Genomic DNA, 21,946 nt, shown 5'->3' with positions numbered 1-21,946 from the left:
CAGGCGACAGCGACCTGAGCAACAGCACTCTTGATGTGCCAATGCGTTTCTAGAACGGGACGACGGATCGGACGTGCGAGCGTACCGGTGTCCACCGGTTGCCGGACAAGCGAGTGCATTTTATGCGCGCGTGCCAGCTGAAATGCAGCGGTGTGTAACAGTAGGACTGTGACTTGAGGCCGGATTGAGCACGTCAGGGTCAGACATGGATGCGCACGCAGCCGCGCACGACAGCGCGAGAGAACGAAAGCAACTCCTGCTCGTGGTTGCCACTGCAGGGGCTGGACCAATCAGGACGCGGTTGCCCAAAACAAATCGATGCTAGGAAAGCAACTGTACCTAACCGCAAAAGGGCCTACTTGGACTAAGCTAGCAAGCATTGGATGGCTAGTAAATTTTCGCGTTTTTTCTAATCTTGAGATAGAGGGTTATGGTATTATGGAGAAGAAGATGCTAGAAGCTTGTAGTACTAGCCCTGTTACGTGCATTGTTTTTTTTTTTGGGGGGGGGGGTGGGGGAAGAGTAATTGCATCATTTCTATGTTGGTTACCGAACGACGTACTACCGAGAAATGATCGGATCATAAAAAAGAAGAAAAGCACATACTACCGAAGGAAATGCGCACCAATTTCTACGTTGAAAAGGCTGACGTCATTGCCATCCTCTGATTCGTCTGCGCCAGAAGAAAAGCACATACTACCGAAGTACCAGCGACGGCCCTAAAAAACGTGATGGGCCAGCTTGTTCTCCTTTTTTCCCGGAGTTGGATGGATGATGGAAAACGACGCATGCAGCCCAACGACAGCCCAAACTCGTGTGCGGGGGCCTTAAAAACTCGACAGCCCAAGGACATCCTGCCGTCGATCTGCATCCGTACACCAGCGACACAGAATTGCACGGAAAAATTAAAGGATAGCAGTACTGAGTGCTCATACTTCAGCCATAGATCGTTTACAGTTAGTACTACTACTACGATCGACTACGATCGATCTCAGGCGCAACCCTTGGCGCCGAACCCGACCCTCCGGTTGCCCACGTCGTAGACGACGGCGAGCGTCCTCTGCTGCACGTTCCCGAGCACGCCCAGGTACGTCTCGTCGGTGTTGGGCGCGAACGCCAGGCACGCCGCCTGGGACGCTTCGTCCCACGCGTACAGCACACCGCTGGGGTCGAGGGCCACGGCGGTGCGGTCGGCGAACACCAGCACCACCGACGGCACCCGCACGACCTCGTGCCCGGAGAGGTCGTAGCACGTGTCGAAGGGCGGGGAGGCGGGCGCCCTCCTGTACCCGTGCTTGGCCATGGCGCGCCGGAACGCCGACCGGAGCGCGGCGTAGGCGCGCGGCGGCAGGCGGCTGAACGCCGTGCCCGAGTCAATGATCGTCCCGGACGCCGTCGCGAACGCGGCCGAGGGCGCCTTGATCGCCTTCCCGCCGACCTTTATGCCGGTGAGGTTGAGGTAGTACCACGACTCGTCGTCTTGGCCGCTCACCATCGCCGTGAACTGCGCGTTCGCGGGGGCGGCTGCGGCTCCACCGAAGGTCAGGTACCCCACGGTGCTCGACGAGGAGGGGAGGCAGTAGGAGAACCCCGCGTCGCCGTACACGACCGCGGCCTGTGAGGACAAGGACGCCTTCCCGCGGCCGAGGCCGAAGAGCCCGTCGACCTCGCCGAACACCCCGGCGTCGTTGTGCCCGCACCCGAACATGAAGCCCCGGACGGTCGTGGCGGGCGTCAGTCTCAGCGTGTCCCGCGCGAGGGTGCCCGTGGTCCGCGACTTGTCTGCATACGAAACCTCGTACCGGCAGTTGTTGCCCGATGAGCAGTTCTGCGAGCCGAACTCGCGGCACTCCTTCGCAGCGCAGGATACGGTGGAGTACGTCGCCGACTTGCTGGGGTCGAAGAGCGGGTCGTGCTGCTCGTAGCAGTCCGCGCACGGCTTGCACTGCACCCACGACTGGGAGCTGCCGGTGTCGAACTCCACCGACAGGTCCCTCGCCGGCGTGCCGAGGCCGACCGAGATGTAGTAGTTGCTGGTGCCCAGGGGTTTGCCCCAGCGCGCCTGCAGGGTCACGTTCGCGCCCTTGGAGACCCAGCGGTGCATGGCGTGGAGCCTCTCCTGGTCCCGGCCCATGATCTCCGCATGAGACGGTGGGCCGCCGCGTGACCGCAGCGGCGAGCACGGGCCGTGCCGGTGCACGACGCGGAGCACCGACGAGTTGGGTGCCGCTGCATTCAGGACAACACAGCAACGGAAATGATGGGAAAGTAGTCCAATTTACACGGAGGAAATTAAACAAAGTTTGCTTCGAGAAGGCAGATCGAGCAGTCAACAACAAGCCTACCTGCCGTGGCCGTGCAGGCCGCGCTCGGCAGCAGAGAGCTGACGCTGACGACGTGCCACTTCCCTCCACTGCCCTCGGCCGCCGCCGCCGCACCGAGACGGCCAGGAGAGGCGAGAGCTGCCAGCGCGAGAAGAGCCGCGAGGCAGCAGCCGTAAGGCATCATGCACCGCCGCACCAGAGAAGCCATGGCTTGTGGTTGTGGAGGTCGGGACGAGATGACGCAGCTGCGCACGCTCCCTGGGCTTATGTAGTGCTAGCCTGCCTGCCTTCTTCGAGGTTGAAAGCACCTGCGCACCTGCAGCAGGGGCTACCTGCCTCCACTCGCCGGCAGGTCCGCGCCGGCCGGCGCCGTGTGAAAGTCATTGGCGACCCGGTATTCAGGTAGTGGTGTGCTCCAGCTCCCAGCCATAGCCGCAGTGACGACGAAGGTCAAGGTCAAGGTCAAGGCTTCTACTAAACTAGCAACAAAAGCACGAGCTTTGTGACTTTTTTTCGCGACCGCCCGCCCTTCCGCAACACCACAGAGAAACTCCTGATTATTTTGCTAATTGCATCGATTAGCTTGTGTGAGCCGACTCACAAAGTCATAATAATAGGCCAACATTAGCCCACTGGCCCATGACCGGTTGTTCCGCGGTTCCGTCCCGTCCCGTGCGCCAGCGTCGTCCGTCCATCCAAGCCAACAACGTCCTCTACCGCTCCCTTATTTTGTTTTTAGATTAAATATCCTGTGCTAGCTGCTCCCTCCCTTTTGTTCTCAAATTGCCTGACGTTTTTTTTTCAATCTTTGACCTATAGCTGATTGTGTTATTAGCTAAGATAAGGACCCTTTAGCTGGTATATATGGGTCGGTTGTTTCTGTTGATAATCCTAATGTCAAAAAATAATAAAGCTACCGAACCGGTTGAAATGAAACCTCCAGAATTAGAACAAAATGCATCTGCACCATCACAAACTAGATTTAGTTAGAAAATATAGACCCCCTATGGGTAAATCCTGGCTACGCCCCTGCGCTAACTGATGATGACAAATTAACCTAGTTAAGATTCCAGCTTTCTTCCACACAGTTCCACTTCTCCCCGAGTACGCGGCGTAAACTAGCAAGGAATTACGCGGCCTCGACGATGCCTCCACGGCTCCACGGTGCGTTTGCTCTTCGAGCCCTGGGTCTTCCGCGCCTGCGCTCGCGTTGCTGATCTCCATTTCCCTCTCCTACTAGCACATGGACTTCATAGCTGGGGTAGATCAACGAATATTCGGCAGTCGCGGCTGCTAGCACTAGCAGGGCCCGCTTCGATCGAGCCGTCCACCGTGCTGGTGTAAAATATGTGGCAGTTGAAAGACTTGTGCTTGTCGTGTCACTGTCGTGCTCGTGTCACGCATGCACACGAGGCGTTTGAGAAGTTGAAATCTTGCGAAAAGTGATGAAAAGCCAAAAGGCGAGGCCTAAGATAATAGGATCGCTCACGGCCACAGATTTAGCACGCAAGTTGCGTACTTTGACTCGTTTCGTCAGGCAAGCGTGCGCGGGCGATCGTAGTGAACTCAACAGAAGCGAAGAAAGCAGCGGTACCTACCCGAGGAGTGGTGACTGACAGGCTGACAATTCATGTCATAAGCTAGGGATCTGTGTGAATGAGATAAAGGTTCGTGTGCTCCCGGGTCCGTCAGGTGCTCCCATGCACCCGCGCGATTTCATCAGTTGGTTAGCCATGCATCGGCCTACGGTCGGGGGTTCAACGAAGAAACTTTTGATGTGTGATGGTAGTTCTCACTTCTCCGCGACTCCGTGTTCAGTAGTACTAAATTCACAACATATCCGAGACGACCGGACTGCGTGAGTTAGGGATGTAAGTGGGCACCCAGCAGTGTTTTTTGAATCAGTTCATTAATTATGATGGCATGCTAGTCTAATTTATTTCTACTCCCAATTACTTACGCAGAACACCATTCTAGTTTATTTTATCAACTTTTTGGTGGCCCAATAACCCAAAATATTTATAACTTGCATTTGCATCCTACAACTGGTGACCTCATGAGTGCTATAAGATCCGTCGATGTTGGAGCTAGCTTTCACGCAATCCACCATGGATTGGACGCTAGGAAACAATATAAAAGCACAACTAGCATGCCAGTATACTACAACTCACGCAAAAAACCACATCTACCACTCATCGAGTCCTAACTCGTGAACGGGCACATACGAGGCACACAAAGTGGTCACAAATGGGACATGCATTAACAACACGTATACGGAGAAGTTCTCATAGAGTAGTAGGCTCAAAATGAAGTCAGGTTGGCTCTTTAGCACATAGGCTACGGCCAAGAGCTTCGATTCTTTTTAGGGTACTGCGTGCGCGTGCACGCCATCCATGAATGCAATAGATTAGCTGGACGCGCCAGCCAGCTTACCGGCAACAGAACGGTGGGCCAGAAATGGCAAAGGGGACAAATTTTGGTACCCATACCTTTAAAACTAACTAATCCTGTTAAAAAACCTATACCCTTGGTAGGTATAAAATTTCATCTAAATTCGTGCCTTTTGGGTTAACGGGCGCCCATGTTTCTCCTGTGCTCGACAACCCAGTGCATTCCCGGGTTGGAGAAACATTGCACGTCAGTAAATATTTTTCTCACCGCTAGATCAAAAACCAATGGTAGAAACCATCCAATAGAAGTTAAGAACATGGTAAAATATCTACCTTTCTACACTCTTCACATTGATGCGCCCCTTTTCGGCTTCCCTCTGCATAATGTCACTCGCCAATCTCTTCCGATTCACTCGACAAGACCTTCCTGCTCACCACAGTCGAGCCGTGCTGAGCACGTGGCCAGCAACATGCAACAATCCGCCATCGAGGGAGGGACGCGACATGAAACCCGCGCAGCAAGCGACAACAACATCGTTTTCAATCTTGTCCTTCAACATCGTCTCCTTTTCACCCATTTTCTTTCATCTCACATGAACTCACCACTTCTCGTGATGTCTAATATGCAACTGATTTTTTGTCAGCTACTTATTTTTACTTATGATTGCTGGCATGGCTATGCATCTCTACAAACAAGAAGAAGCAATAAATTCTTTCGCGTGAGTAACAACTTGGTCTTTGTTCCTGTATATGTGTCCCTTATTATACCAACATTACAAACAAAGGAAGTGTTACATACTTATCATGATTTACTACAACAAACATACCTATTTTAGTAGCTAGAACTAACAATATATAGGACACGGATCTCAGTAAGAAACTTGAAAAATAGAAAAGCAAGATAACTGTTGCTATGCATGGGCATAAGAAACAATAATCAGCAAAGTGAAACGCAGGTACACGATCGATGCTTAGTATGTTACCTTTTTCTTTTCATTCATTTGTGGTGTGGTACATCTTTTAGCCACCTCTAATGCATTTTCCATGCTTCTTAATTCCTTTAGTTCATGTCTGATTCTCAGATCATGTAAGAAATTTAAGTTTTATGTCCTTTCTGATTATTTTTCTTAGTGGTATATTTGTATTAATAATCACAATTCTTAGGGACACATCACAGGTCCTACAGTCACGCCAATAGCGCACTAGATTTCTAGTGTTTCTCCTGTGCTTGACAACCAAGCAAATTAACATAAGTTAGACATAATCAATATTTAATAATAACATCATCGTTGTAACATACGAATATACATAGTTCTCAAATATATTTTTCAATCACAGTTTAGTGGCATAATCAAGCACTAAAACCATAGAGTTTGGTGTTCCACGGTTATTAGATGAGGTTACATCAATCAAGTTCTAGGCTTTCATCATTTTATCAGTGGTTTATCAGATATGAGTAGTTGGGCCATACGGCTTTAATCACCATGGGTCGGATTATTCGGTGCTAAAGGCCTGTTCGCTTCAGCTTATAAGCCGGCTGAAAAGCCGAAACAGCTGATTTATTGTGAGAGGAAAACACTGTTTGATGGCTGATAAGCCAGCTGAATAAGCTGAAGCGAACAGGCTGAAAGAGTTTTCAGCACCACACTGACTTTGTTGCTCCGATGCTTGCAAATATAAAGCCGTCGAATCTTCCGATCTTTCTAACTTCCTTTGAACTTTTCCAATGCAAACTTGTTTGAATCCTTAGCCAATTTCTTTGCTTCTCAACTATTTTCATGGCTTATTTGAGCTACCAAGTGATAGAGTATGTAAAGTGTTCATCTAATTTATGGCTAGACTCGTATCATCAAGCTACTAACTTGAAAGCTCCTGTTTATAGTATGGCCAAAGAACTAGAAACTAGTAAAAATTTGTACTTAAGTGTTCTTCATCCTTGTGACAGTTAGTTTTAGAAATATCCTTAGCCTTCATGCATAAGCCACTTGCTCACTTGTCAATTCAAATTGAGGGGGTCACATTCCACTTAACTTGTGATGACTTAACTAATATAAGATTTCCTTCAAAACAATTTGATTAGTCACAAGTATACGCTTGTCATTTATCACCACCGAAACACATCTTTACCAAAGGTGTGAAAGGGTCCAGATACTGCCTAGATGCTTCAACATATGGTACGTGTCGAGAGGTCCATGATACAGTGCAGAACCGTTTACTCTCTTTGTCAAGTTTTGCATGAAATTGGACGACAAGAGCGAGCCTCTGCACATGGGTATCCGATGAACATTCAGCAGCAATAATAGAGCCGCCGGACGGCGAACGATCTAACTTTTGAACAGTTCATCGGTTTTTGTCGTTGCCCCATCTTAATAAGTTTTTCCATCTATTATCTTAATAAAGTCACCACGTTTGTCAAGATGGTCTAGAAATTCCCACATCTTTACCTATTATTAAAGCAAGTAACGTCTTTGTCTGGATTTTTCGTCCGTCGGGCTATTTTGCAAAAACCTCCCTGACATTTCGTGATATCAACCCGCGGTCCAAAGACGATGTTTTTTCGTACGTCGTCCGCGCACAAAGCACCTGCCGCTTGATCCCCCGCATCCCTCCGAGCCGTACTTCGCTCCGCCCGCCGCACTCCCCCTCCTTTCCGCCGTTCGTTCGCCTCCCGTTCACCCTCCTCACGATCTCTTTCTCGAGCCGCCGACGGCGCCCGTGCCGCGCCGCCGCCGACCCCCATCCTCTCCGCGCCCCGACCCCTTTCTCGAGCAGCCGCCGCCGCCCGCCCTCCATCGCCGTACCCACGCCGCCGCCGTCCCCTGTCCTCTCCGTGCCCCGCGCTGGCACCACGAACGCTAGCACGCGGCCCAACCTCGTCGCGGTCGCTCGCCAACCGGCCTCCTCCGTGCCATCTCGTCGTCGCTGGCCCCGTCCCGGCCGGCGCCCGCGCCCCGCCGGAGACGTTCGGCTTCGACGTGTTCAAGAAGACATCCTCCGTGGACGTCGCGGCGACCGAGGGGGCCCCGCTCGCCGCGCCCTTCACCATCGCGTCCTCGCGCCTCGACGCCGTCTCCAACGTCGCCGTGCGCGTCGAGCTCCGCAGCGGCGCCGTCGGGTGCGGGAGGCGCCCGCGCTGCTCGACGAGGTCACCGATGTCCTCCATGGACACGCCTTTGCATCGGTGAGGAATCCGCACCTTCCCTCGCCCGGCTCGCAGGGTAGTAAAATTTGCATTCCGTTGCAGTTAGGTTGACAGGTGCTTGATCTTGAGATGAAGAACGTGCGATTCGCGTTGAAAAGTCTAGGATGTTGTGGAAATCTTAAATTGTTGAACGTGGTGATCCCAATGTTGATGGGGTGACTGCACTTTGAAGTATAGGCTTCGATGTAGATGGGAATTGCCTTTCAGGCGCTGAATTACTGAAAGATTTTGTTTCTTTCAGAGGATCTAATTTGTTGCCATCCTTACGAGGTGAGTGGCATGAAATATGTGAGAGGGATGAATGTGAGATGGACTTCAGAGGAAGCGTAACTGAAAACCAAGCTTGGTTATATCCGCTAATATTTGCTCTGGATGGTAACTGGCCTGGTGAAATCGTCCTTGAAAACCCATTTAACCTGAAAAAAAATGTTTGGTTAGTTATAAGCTTAGAGCAGTTCATTCAGAATACAAGCCACTAAACCAACCAGTTTTGTATCCAAAAAAAAAACCTACATAAGCATAAAGGTCCTTTCCATGTGACAAATCGATTATTTTGTTTAGCTCATGTAGAAAGGTTCCATTTATAAAAAAAGACCGTTGATGAATAAATGGAAAAATAGGCATGGATTAATGTTTGTTTCTGATATTCATATGTGTACTCAAGTGTTCGGTTGCTGTTTACACATCAAATACAAAGATTTCCCATTCCATGTGTATTTGATTGTAATTGTTTTCCAATTAAGGCTACAACAGGAGTGGAGATGGCACTGATTGACGCGGTTGCTAACAGCATTCACATCCCTCTGTGGTGATTATTTGGAGGGGCATCAGATACTGTGACTCGGTTGCTGTTTACACATCAAATACAAAGATTTCCCATTCCATGTGTATTTGATTGTAATTGTTTTCCAATTAAGGCTACAGCAGGAGTGGAGATGGCACTGATTGACGCGGTTGCTAACAGCATTCACATCCCTCTGTGGTGATTATTTGGAGGGGCATCAGATGCTGTGACCACGGACATAATGGTATATTTTTATCCCATCATACTCTGCTCTATATTTTTGCTGGTCATCTAGCTGCTGGGCTTGGTTGTTTCAGGTGCGTTTGTTCTGAAAGTATGAAATCATTTTTTTACATTGTGCTTAGGTTGCTCCAGCCAGCAAATTGAAAGAAATATTACTTTGTTCACGACCTTATATATGTTGAATCAGCCGCTAAAATTGTTCTTGAAGCATATGGATGCAGTTTTGTTGATCTGTACACACCTCATTTACTGTCGGAAGATCCAGTGTATGGTGGCTATGAAGGTAGTCTTACTCTCTGCACAAAACTCTTTATATGTCTGCAGTTCCTTTTTAAAGATAGTGGCTACTGGCGACCACATTCATGTCTACTTTTATTAAAAATGGGAAACTACAGTTTTAGGTCCAGTAATGGTTTCAGGTCCACAAAGATTCAGTAATGCTTTCGTTTCTGTATGATGTGTCATATGTGTTTTTTCCTTGACTCAGCCTGCTGAACCCAAACCCTTCTATATCTCAATTCTCATTTGAGGAAACTACTTATGTCGTGGAAAATATGTAACTCAGTTGTCTTCAGGCTGCTATGCTTGTTGGGAGATTGATCCTGCTGACCTTCATAAAACAAATTAAGTCTCAAACTGTATCTCCAGTTTATCGTTCATATGACTAATGCAAATTCTCGCTCCAGCCTTTGAACCTCTATCGTACAAGTTCACAAACGCCCGAGGCCACGGTGGTTTTCTGTCACACCCTGAAAATTTTAAATTTCAGGATGTGATTAAAAGAAATAATTAAACAACGATTTTCTATAATTTAAAATTTTTGCCAATATTTATTTTCTTTACAGGAAATTTAGCATAGGAAAAATAATTATTTATTATTCGGAATTTAAAAAGGTTGTTGTTCTCTGTCTGTGCATTCATACTAATGTATCTTGGTGTTTCGTGAGTGAAAAAGTTTTAAAAATGCGTTTAGATGTTGTCCAAGTTCTTCTGAAAATTTTCCAGTTTTTTTGGAATTTATTCTCCTTTTCCTTGAGCTTAATCCAATTTTTTTGGAAGGTTATAAAATCCTTTTTTTCACGAGCTCCAGATATTTTATTTGGGTTCCTCGTGTCCCAAACTATCTCTAGGAATTTTCCTGGAATTTTTGGGATTTTTAGAACATTTTTCGTGGTTTAAAGTATTTATCTAGAATTTTCTGGATTTATATTCCCACGTGAAATAATTTCTGAAAATAATCTTTTCTTTTTCCTTTGGGCCGAGCCTTGGGCCCGACCCACACCGGCCAGCAGGCCGATCCACTCTGGCCCGCCTCTCCTCTCTTTTCCGGCCGGCCTGCATTCTCCCCTTTGCAGCGGCCCACCAGCACCGTCGGCCCAGTCCGCATTCCCTCTCTCCCTTCTCTCTTCTGGCCCGCCAGCAACCACCCTTTTGCCGGCCCAGTTCGCCCAGTGAGCCCACGCTTCCTCTCTCACTGACGGGCGCGAGTAATGCTTCTGCCAAATTTTTTCGTCCGTCCTGACAAGTGGGTCCCACTTGACAGAGGGCTCCCGCGCCGCCCCGGCCTCGGCCCCGTGCCGCCCCGCTCGCCCGCCTGCCCGCTGCGGCCGCGCCACTCCGCCTGCCCCGCCCGGCTGCGCCCGAGTCGCCTCCCCGACCCTGCTGGCCGCCCCGCCCGGCTACGCCCGAGTTGCCTCCCTAGGCCCAGCCGCCCCGGGCCCAGCAACGCTCGAGCCGCCTTGGCTGTGCCGGCCGGCCTGCTCCCACCGCCCGCCTCGGCCGAGGGAGAGGGAGGAGGAGCCGGGAGGAGAGGGAGTGGGGGCCGGCCGGATCCGGTGGAGGAGAAGGAGAGGGAAGAGAGGAGGTGGGGGCCGGAGGGAGGACGAGCGAAATGGTGATGGGCTTAGCAGGGAGTACTCGGAGGCCGCCACGCGCGCGGATCTCGGCGACGCAGAGGAGGGTGAGAAGGCAGAGCGCCGGCGTCGGTGGCATCGGCGTAGGAGGGCGGGTCAACGAACGAGGAGGAGGAGGTCAGGGAGAGCGTGAAGGCAGCGGCGCGAGCCGGAAGGGAGCAGGGCAAGGCGGTAGAGGCGAAGGAGGGGAGGGGGTCGAAGGTGAACTAGCGGAGGCAACGGTGTCGCTTTAAAGCCACACACACACACACACACACACACGAGGCAGGCTGGGAGTTTTGAAATGGCCGTTATGCCCGTGGTGGGGCCACGATGTTAGTGGGTCGAGGCATGGGCCGTGTCGGGAACAGAGAGGGGAAACGTCACGGAGCAGCAGGCAGCACCTGTGGTTGGAAGGAATGAAATGGAACGGCTCCGTTCAGGCGACATGTGGATGGCAACGTCGTTGGTTTCCGTCTCCCATGGTGAAAGCGTGGGCGGGTAGATAAGTAGATGACAACGCGTTGAGCACCGATGACATGTGGGGACGCGCAAGGTCTGGGCCCACACATGGCTGGTTGAACAGAGGCGGGTGCGCTGGGTTCGGATGCGGCGGCAAAGATGGTGTCTCGGGGGCAGGCGACGAAGTCAAGCAGGGGAGTCACACGAGATATTTTAGATGAGTCTTTCATTTTTAGATGATAGCCCTTTACAAACATATGTTTCAAAGAAAGGTCCTTTAGGTAGGTAATAAGGGCATTGAAATAAATAAAAAGTTTCAACACAGTCCTTCTCATTGGATTATATTCAACACACACGAGGTTATACGAAAAAAGGTACAAAATGATATGCAAAAATCAAATTTGTGGTTCATAACCATAATTTATAAGTCTATACATTAATTGATTAATTTGCAAACATCTAAATAGATATTACGCTTAGAACTCTCAACTATAGCCATTTGGATCCTCAACCTAATAAAACTCAACTATAGCTATTACTCTTCTATAAATTATCCAAATATAACATCAAAAGGTACATATTAAGTCATATTAAAACATGATTAGCTACATATAGACCATATTATATAGTATGGTAATATATTGATGTAGTTTTCATGTACCCGTAGCAACGCACGGGCATATTTGCTAGTTAATCTAAAAAAGAGAAGAATATATACCGTTGGATTTTATGAAGATCTAACGATAGGGTCTAGAAATTCCCACATTAATCTAAAATTAGAAGAATATGTACCGTTGGATTTTATGAAGATCTAACGGTCTAGACTGTCTCAAAGACTCCGTGGCAAACACAATTAATAAATACTAATTTCAGAAGTAAATATAATAATAAATAGATAAATTGGGAATTAAAAAAAATAAGAAAGTTAGCATTTGTTTGAGGTAAAAGAGAGCTTTATTGACTAGACCGGAAGGTGATTACATTCGTTTGTTACAAGGTCCAGAACACACGTAGGAGCCTGGCCTAGCCAACAAGCAGTGTGAATGTTGCGTCTAGCCAATTGAGCTAACTCATGTGCTACAAGATTGCACTCTCTTCTAACCTGAACGGCCTCCCAACTCTCTAGAAGTTGGCCGTGATCCTTGGCTTCATTTATGATGAAGCTTATTTCTGACCTGTATGATTAGTAGCTAAATTCGGAATTAGAAATTAGCATTTGACAAAAGAGTCCATGCCGAATATGATTCGTGGCTAAATTCGGAATTAGCAATTAGCATTTGACAAAAGTAAACTCTCATGACATCACTGCTGGACTCTGGTAGAGCAACTTTGCAGTTCGCACCATTTCAATTCATCCATGGAATGCGATTTCTCCTTATCATGAGCCTCAAGTGAAGCACAAAAGACACGGCACTGTTACACCCGCACGCGGCAGTCACGCTTCTGCCGGACACTGCGCGCACAGCAACACGTGAATAGGCATCGTGACCGTGAGCGAAGGCAGCTCATGCCCTCTGCCCTCTGCCATTAACATGTACGCCGGCTGCCCGACCCACCCACCGATTCAAGGCATGTTTGGAACTTTGGATTGAGATGGGCCACGCCACAAACCCGCCGGGCTAAGCCGCGCCGCTAACCCACAAAACACCGCTTCTGTACCCGCGTCGCTGCAGCGGGTTTATGCGGGCAGCCTGCGGGACCCAGCAGCACCGCAACCCCTGCCAGCTCCAGCACTCAGTCCTTCGCTAGCTGCCACCTCAATCGTCCGCGCCTGGCTTTCTCGACGTAGAGCTTGCTCGCATTCCATAGCTCACCGGTCTCATCCTGCCCTTGCCGCGCCGCGGATACGCGCCTGACCTTCGTAGCGTACATCGCCTACCACAGCTTGCCGTCGCGGTCGACGACGAGCCTTGCGCACGTGTAGTCCACGGCCGGAGACCCTCATCAGGACGACCATCGTCAGGTCATCGGGGAGGGACACGAACTCCAGGAATGACTTGGGCTTGCCGCGGTTCCTGCAGCGCCGGCGGCGAGGACGAAGCTAAATGTCAATGAGAATCGGCAAGCACAGCCCGTCGACGAGCATATCCTCGCACAGCTGTATTCCGGTGGCGTCGCTCTTCAGCGCACGCGCCGCGTCGTCTGGGCTGCCACCGGAGAATAGCAGTAATGCGACGGCGCTCTGCGATGGGGTCGCCGTCGCGGGTGCGCCTGCAAGTCTCGCGGTCCATGGTGAATTGGTGATTTGAAGCTTCTTTGAGCAGGCCGATACGAAGCATTGATCGTTGAACGTGTTGTGGGCAACGACTAGCCGAGGGAGTCCTAGGCCACAAATGACTCGATGTGGCCGCATGGTTTTGCAGCTAGCGCTGCTGGGTAACAGGCTGGTCGTGGTGGCATGAGGCATTGCAGCAGCGATGCAGGATGCCGCAAAGCCCACAAATGACTCGCGGTGGCTCGCGGGCTGCCCGCATGAGCCAGCATGTGACTTTGCGGCCATGCGGACATGGGGCGGGCAACCCGCAGTCCGCCCCCGCTTGCATCCCTAACCATTAGCTGCGTGTGGAGGTAGCGTTTGGATGACTGACGCGATTTAGCAGGGCACGTACATGAGGTCATTGCGCAGTTCATTTCAAAATCGGGGCAGACGATTCATTCGCCAGATTTTGGCCGGCCGAAGTAGTTTGGCAGGGCACGCAAGGGCCAAATCCAAACACGCCCTCAATGACGGAGCCAGGGAGAAAACAACCAAAGAAACTTCGAGGCCCGGTACAATCCCCATGGCGTGACGTGGGCGGGGGAGGCAATCCATACACGACCACCGAATAAGGTGAGGGATCATAGTTCACAGATCACAGCGTCCTGATCCACCATATTCGTCAAGAGGGGCTAGAAAACTTTTTGGCATCACTCCGGACCAATACGTGGAGTATACCGGCCATTGGAGTATAGGCTCGCGGAATGCCCTAAATATTTTGTTCATGCCCTTACTTGCTAGGCCATGTGTGTCCGCGTCGAGATGAGGTTGTCACAAGGCCTCCTTGCTTCCCGTTGCTGCCCTCGCATCAAGATGACATCATTGTTGAGGCAGGATAGAGATCAGCATTCTGAACATAAGGGGTGCTAGCCATCAGCAAAGATGCTCAGGGAGTCAGGGTAATAACCTGAGTCAGTTTATAGGAGATCCTGGTGGTTTGATGCTTTTAGTTGTTAGTTGGCGGAAGCTTTGATACTTTTGCATGGCTTGCCATCCTTGCGACGACAGCACCATTAGAAATTTCAAGCGCAAGCAGTTGTGATGCGTTAACATTGTTGATAAATTACAAGGTTGCTTTGATTTCTTTAGTTGATAAATGATTCTATGTTCGTGATAGATTTATGTGTATATGAAGTATATTTGTAGCAAAAATAAGTAGCCAACCACGTAGGCAAAGTTTTGACGTGATAAGAAGCAAATAATTTGTAGCATAATGTGCTAATGATGATCATCATTATTCAATTTTAACCAACAAGTACGAAGAAAAGAATATATGAACTTGAAAGCAAAACCATCAAGCGAACGACTGGAAAGATATATAGACAAATGCCAAAATTACTAATAAAAAGTTAGTATTATATATGAATTTTGCTTCGCGCTATCTACAAATTACCACACTTTTATATCTCTACATTACAAACTTATTTGTATGAGTCACTAAAAGCTATGAAAACTTATTCCTCATTTGAAAATGCAAGGAAACTGCATGGATACAAATGGAGTGTGAGCAACTCCAGGCTCATCCCTAAAAATGTTGTCACTTTTAGAGATTTGTGTGCTCTAGAATATCAACAATAGGTCTCCTCATCCCTAACAATTATGGCACCAATATAATCCAAACCACGCTCTCGACGCACCATACTTGATCATTTGTCAGGTTGGGTCGAAAAAACCTGATGTTTTATCAGCTGGTTCAAGTCCGATGCTGGCCGAAATTTGAGCCTATGCTCGAGCTGACGATCAGTCGGATCAGGTCAGGTTGAGTTGGGCCTATGGTATTTTCAGGTTTTCGGCCAAAATTTAGGCTTGAGCCCAACCTGTTGAATGTAAGGGTTCAAGTCCAATGATGGACCAAAATTTATTTTATCCCATGCTCGAGATCATTGGATCGGGTCAGGTTGAGTTGGGCATATGGTATTTTAAAGTTTTTTGCAAAAATTTAGGCTCGAGCTCAGCCCGGTGAATGTAAGGGGCCACCGATCTCAATCCAAACAACCCCCAGCCAATGTCCTGCTCGGGTCAAATCGGATAATTTTTGGGAGGTTTAAGTCGGGTTTGTCGACACAAAAGAAAAGAGTGCAACCTTAGAATTGGAACACAACTGCCTTCCTAATTGAAAGGATCTAGTATGTCGACTAGAGGGGGGTGAATAGTCGAGCCTGAAATTTGTCGCAATCTAAAGCACTTTTGTCAGCGACTTCCGGAGTTTCCGCAGAATTCTACGGAATCTCCGCAAAAATCGGCTAAGCCAATTTCCAAAACCGGCTAAGCCGGTTTCCCACAGAAAATCCCAACAAGGTGAAAGATGCCCCAAACGAGTTCTAGCACAAACCAAACTTGGACATGCACTTCTATAGATGATTTCTAGCACGTTGAAAAGGTCTCTACACACAAATAAGCACACCCAAGTAGCTCGAAGCGGAAGCACAAATAAATGCTAGAATTGAACAAGTGAGGCAAATCGAAATGGAGACTTGAGGATTTGTTTATCCGAAGTTCAGATTCACCACTGTGAATCCTACATCTCCATTGAGAAACTCTTTAGGATATGTGTCTTTTTCAACTCCCATCCAATGAGTTGGGTCGCACTCGACCGCTTCCCCGTTTCCACTAGATGATCTTTTCCCTTGTGAAGATAAGATCGCAGCCCTCACAAATTTGTTGTTGCTCACCGCACCTTGGGAGCTAACTGGCGACGCCTAGTCCTCTAGGAGGCTTTACCTCCAAGTGTAAGAAATGCTTTATAAGTTGCTTTGACGTCAACCACAAGTGCTCAAGCTATGGATTGCTCACAGGTGCTCTCTAATGCTCACACACAATCTCACTCTCAACCCAACTCTAGGATTTATCAAGAATCACACAAATCTCACAAAAAGAGGTTGGGAGAGCTCCACTAGTGTTAGAAAGGCTTCTGCACGCTCTAAGTCCAGGAAACACCAGCCACACCTCAAGGAGGAGCTCAAAGGGTATAAATATCCCAAGACAAAGAAACTAGCCGTTAGAGCAAAGGAAAAATGGCTAAGCCGGTTTCCCAAACTAGCTAAGCCGGTTTTCAAACAAACTAGCTGTTACCCCGTGTCAGAGCCAGAAACCGGCCAAGTCGGTTTTGGCAGAGTTAGTGCACTTCGGGACTTCTCTCAAGGCATATCTCACATGGGTCAACTATCAGCACTTTGGTTTTGTCAACCAACCAATGTTGCATCCCTCTTGATAGTACGACATACCTATACTCAAGAATAAATATAAACAACATTTCAATCACTTGAGCTTGTATATCTTCACTCATGCCATACTTGATCAATGTCAACTTGAAGGCTTCAACATTGCATTCTAGCTGAGCATATCCATCTTGAGCTAGTAGTTTAGGATTTTCCAACATATGTGATCCAAGTCATAATCCCAATCCTTAAGGTACTCCAATATGTCCTCCGACAAATATTAGATGCATTGCATTACTTCACTCGGTATGCTTTATTTGATACCTCAAAATCCTTAAAGTACTAGCCACTTCACCCTAGCAAAGATCCCATGGCTCAAGTCGTCACTTGACCAAACTTTGCTTAGTACCTCATTGCTAATCCCTTGCTTGACTTCTTCATCCATTCATGCTATTTTTAGCTTAGCTTTGCCTTGACATTAACATTGAATAACTATTTCTCATCTGCAAGCTTTCAATAATGAGACCAATAATATCACATAGGTTCATGTCTCTTAATCATGCACAATAGCTTGTTGTTCTCTCTTATATTAACATCCCATTATCTTCCAACAAGCTTTCATAATATTTAGAGACCAATATATCAAGCATGTCACCATGTCTTTAACCTCATTTCAATTCGCTTGTCATATGTCACACTTTTGCTTCATGGGATCATATACTTGCTTGCTTTCATGAGAATGAGCCATATATTTTTCCATTCATCAATAACACAATATACATATGAGAATAAATTCCTACTCATAATATTTAGCAAACAAGTTAGTCCTTTAATCGTTTTGCCATATAGTTCACCAAAACCCACTTAGGGGCCTAGATGCTCTTTCACTAATTAAGTGGTCTGATTTGAATAGCATGCCAAAATTAACTGCTGAGGGCATAAGAATTTTTTTCACGCCACTACTAATCTATCCAAAAAATAGGATTGCAATTTTCATGGGATGGGGGAGTATGCAACTATGTTTGATAAATTCATCATCAAAATTCAGAAAAAAAATATGTTGATTGATTGTAAATTTGATGTATGCTTGGACAAAGAATTCAAAAATGATAAAATTAAAATCTAGCCACGCTATTTGCGCGGGCCATTAGTTAGAGCATTATTACACCGTTAGGGAAAGTCCAAAGAAAAAAAGGATTTTGAATTATTGTACTAGCATAATTCTTTGCACCGATCGAAGCGGCATATTTTGCAAAGTAGGATCGGAGGACTTGACCGCCGGAGCTCTGCAGACTACAGTGTCCTAATTAACTGCTGCGATGAGTAGCTATGGGAACAAGAGATCGATCGATGCGTGGACATGGAGGATACATGCAAATCTAGCTTAGCCCCAACTTCCTAGCAAGGTCCTAGCTACTGTAGCTTTGTCCGGCAGCTGGTGGCGATCATTGACTGGAGTAAAAGAAGACGCAAGGCGATGTCCTGAATCAGCGAATCGTACACACGTACATGTCGTACGTACGTGTGCACATGCTTCAACAAAGGAGCTTTAATTCAACAAGCTCCCTTTATGATCTAAGTAACATTCTAACTCGATCACTTGATGAGAAGCCACGCACGTAATGCATTGCAATTTGCAGGTCGCCCTCCGGAGCGCCATGCTGTGGTACAGCGCGGCGGGGGCGGCCGGCGCGGTGGTGGCGCTGGTGCTCGCGGGCAGCAGCCGCCGCCGAACCGCCTGCCGGGCCGCCGCCTGCGTCGCGCTCGGGTCCGCCGCCTTCAACCACCGTGGTCATCTGCCTCTTCGTCCACTTCCTCCTCACCGCCCACGGAGGCCCCATCCTCGGCTTCCTCGTGGTGGCTGCGGTGTTCTTCGTCATGTACGCGGTGTGCGACGTCCTCGGCTTCCTGGCCATCCTCCGTGGACGTGGAGACGGAGTTGTTGGAGGGAAGGAGGAGTAGAGAACAAGCTGCCTCATCGTCCTGGAGCTCCATGGATCATCATCTGAATTGAATAATTCATAAATAATTACGTACGTGTGGGTTGATCAGTAGTACGGCTACAGATAATTTTTGTATGCAGATGTGTGTGGACTGAGAAAAACTTTTGAACCGTTCACCGATTTGTCACTACGGCACATCATCTTAATAGCTTGAGCTGCACAGCACTAGCTACCTATTGGTTTTTCCGATACTAATTACTAACTTAGTTTTTCTGAGTACCGCTCGAACGGTACGTAGACGTGAGACGTCCATTATTGATCCAGGATTACGTATTTTAATTTGCAAAAATAAAGTAGGAAGGAGGTAGGGCTCGGTTTGATCCTCTTGGTTTGTTCAGCTTTGCAAAGATCCTGCACTCTTAAAATTAAGAGTCTTAATTGCATTGTTCTAACTGCTGCATGCCATGGTAGCTATAGACTCTGTACGTTCCGAGTAAACCAAAACCAAAATGTACAGATAGATAAAGCGCATGGTTAATGTGGAAACGAGAGATCGATTGATTGCGTGCACATGGAGGACACATGTAATTAGTATCTTAGGTTTTTCCGATACTAATCACTCTCCTCTCGGTTGGGGGTTGGGCTGGCCTCCGGTAACTCGGTGGCGGCCGCCAGGTCTCTGCTCTCTACGCATGTGGCAACGTGTGGTGGAGTGGCGCCACTCTTTAGCAGCCGTGGCAGCGCAAAGCTAGCCTCGTCGCCACCTGCTGTGTGTGTGACCGACTGACCGTAACAGTGCTTACTCAGTTACTCGTTAGTGCTTCCATTTCCGAATCGCACTAGGTACTCCTAATACAACCAATGATTGCTCGCGAACTATGTCCAGTTTCAGGTGCAGCTACTAGCCCATCGCGCGCGCCAAAGCTGATCTTCTGGCTGGCCAGCCACACCCTCTTGTTCTTAATTTCTCACGTATCTGCTTGGTCAAGGTCTAGGTCTAGCCAGCTACTAGATACTTCAATTCAATGACCGATCGGATCGGTCGCCACTTGCCACTTTTGTGGCTCCACCCTGTTAAAGTTTAACACCCGTCACATCGGATGTTTGGATGCTAATTAGAAGTATTAAATATAAACTAATTACAAAACTAATTGCACAATTGGAGTGTAATTCGCGAGACAAATCTATTAAGCCTAATTAGTCCATGATTTGACGATGTGGTGCTACGGTAACCATTTGCTAATGGTGGATTAATTAGGCTTAATAGATTCGTCTCGCGAATTAGCACAGGGTTCTGCAATTAATTTTATAATTAGCTCATGTTTAGTTTTTCTAATTAGCATCCGAACATCCAATGTAACACTGTTAAAGTTTAGCACCTCGTATCCAAATACCCTCTAGGAGGAAGAAAGGATGCATCCTGTGTGTTGAGAGAAAGTAGTACGTGTCGACCGCTGAGAGTCCATATGTGTGGCACGGCTGAAGTATGGGACAACGAGAGCTTGCGACCCTTTGCACGTGCATATGATATTCTGGATTTCTGATGACGAACATTCACCACCAGTAGAGCGGCCGATGAGCTAGCCAGCTTTTTAACCGGTCAACGGCTTGTCATCACCATGCATGCATCTAATGTCCCGTCCAGCTAAAAGGTAAAAGCTCTCTTTGCCCATCTCTAGCTAATTGCTACTTTTATGAGCATGCTACCCTTCATTTAATTTAGGGTGGGAAACTTGGGGCAACGAGCTAGTGACGATATTTTAGTCTTTTAGCTCATTTAGTTGGTTTTAGTTGGGTTCAATCGTAAAGGTTTCGCCTTCCAATTAGCTTGGAGAGGTTTAGCTGCTACTTCAGCTCAGCTTGATCGGAGGCATCTTAGCCCGCTAAAATTTAGCCAGTGGAGAACTAACTTAACCTATATTAGTTTTTCCATTAATAATATTAACTAGATATTGATCTGCTTATGTCATAAACAAGTGCCATATATCTAGGACATTGATTGTCTATAAAACATAGCAAAGTATCTTATTATGGAAATTACGTTGCAAGAAAGTGAAATTTCATAAACACCCCCAAAGACACTTGAAATTTGACGTCCCCATAAGTCAATTTTGTTGCAAATACCCACCCATATACTCAACTATATTGCGAAAACACCCCTATTACACACAGGCTTAACCGAAAGAATAATTTTTCGCCCAAGTAGAGCTACCACATGCCAAGAGCGGAGTCAAGCTTGGCCAATTGCTTAGATTAGATTTATTCATCGTGTTGGATCAGGCTTTTTTTTGCAAATAGCAAAATTTAGTGTCATATTGTCTAAGGGCATACCACCAATTCTATTTGTGGAATCTCCAAACAATTGTCGATACAATACTCCTAAAAAGTATCTAATTTTGATAAAGACCACATTGGCGGTCAAAATTTATGAATTTATGAAATACACGCCGGATCGCTTAAATTTGTGCACATTGAGGTGGTTTTTGCAATAAAACTGAGTAAGTGGGTGAGTATTTGCAACAAAATGACTTATGGGTTGGAATGTGTGGTTTTTTGCATTTTTACCTTCCAAGAAAATCCTAATTATGTCATCTTAATTGAATATAGAAACTTAACACATAGATTTAAACTTGTTGACTTCAAACACAGCCCAAAACAGCAGTTTTAGCAACAAGGGAATTCTACTTTTGCAGGTGGCACCGTTCTACTATCTACTGCCCTATAGGAGTAGTATGCTGTAGACTCCGTACGCTCCAAGTAACTCAGCTGTACGTACGACAGAAATGACGGAACTACGAGTGCAGATTGAGTCAGTGCGAGAACGAGAGATCGATGCGTGCACATGGAGGAGACAACCTAGGGCTCCAGAACGAATATAATGGTCGCCGAGCCAAGCCTTAGCCTAGCCTGTTCGGCGCCTGACGCCCTCGCAGGCCGCCGATGGGCGCGCCCTCCTGCGCGTCGTGCTGTGGTGCAGCGTGGCAGCGGCCGCCCCGCGGTGCTGGCTCTGTGGCAGCCCGCGGGCCTGAGCCGCCGCAGGATCCACCTGGCCCTCGCCCACGCCGCCCTGGTTCACCGCGGCCACCCACGGCATCAAGATCTGGCTCACCTTCTTCTTCTTCGTCGTCACTGCCCAGGAAAGCAGCCACCTCCTCATCTTCCTCTTCGCCGTGGGCGTCATTGTCTTCGCCGCCGCTGACATCCTCTTCTTCGTGGTCCTCCTCCGTGGGGATGGTGTGGAGGAGGAGAAGGAGTAGGGCCGCGCCGGCAGGGCCGGGTAACGACGTACTG

The 21,946-nt window shown here is 48.0% G+C and overlaps 1 protein-coding gene across 1 annotated transcript; it reads right to left on the bottom strand.

Annotated features, from left to right (window-relative positions):
• Window positions 1–892: 892 nt before the first annotated feature.
• Window positions 893–3,302, bottom strand: LOC117846136 (aspartyl protease family protein At5g10770). Its single transcript, XM_034727251.2, has 2 exons — window positions 2,346–3,302; window positions 893–2,229 (listed from the first exon to the last, which is right to left on the bottom strand). The coding sequence occupies exons 1-2, from the start codon at window positions 2,530–2,532 to the stop codon at window positions 992–994; spliced, it is 1,425 nt and encodes a 474-aa protein (XP_034583142.1). The 5' UTR covers window positions 2,533–3,302; the 3' UTR covers window positions 893–991.
• Window positions 3,303–21,946: the final 18,644 nt, after the last annotated feature.

This window comes from Setaria viridis, chromosome 2, assembly GCF_005286985.2.
Source record: "Setaria viridis chromosome 2, Setaria_viridis_v4.0, whole genome shotgun sequence".
In the NCBI taxonomy this organism is placed as follows: domain Eukaryota; kingdom Viridiplantae; phylum Streptophyta; class Magnoliopsida; order Poales; family Poaceae; genus Setaria; species Setaria viridis.
The sequence above is the reverse complement of the archived record's forward strand: the minus strand, read 5'-3'. Positions and strand labels throughout refer to the sequence as shown.

Coding starts and splice junctions, on each gene's coding strand:
- LOC117846136 (XM_034727251.2), bottom strand. CDS start 2,532: ATGGCTTCTCTGGTGCGGCGGTGCATGATGCCTTACGGCTGCTGCCTC. Junction 2,230..2,345: donor GGCCTGCACGGCCACGGCAG/GTAGGCTTGTTG, acceptor TCCTGAATGCAG/CGGCACCCAACTCGTCGGTG.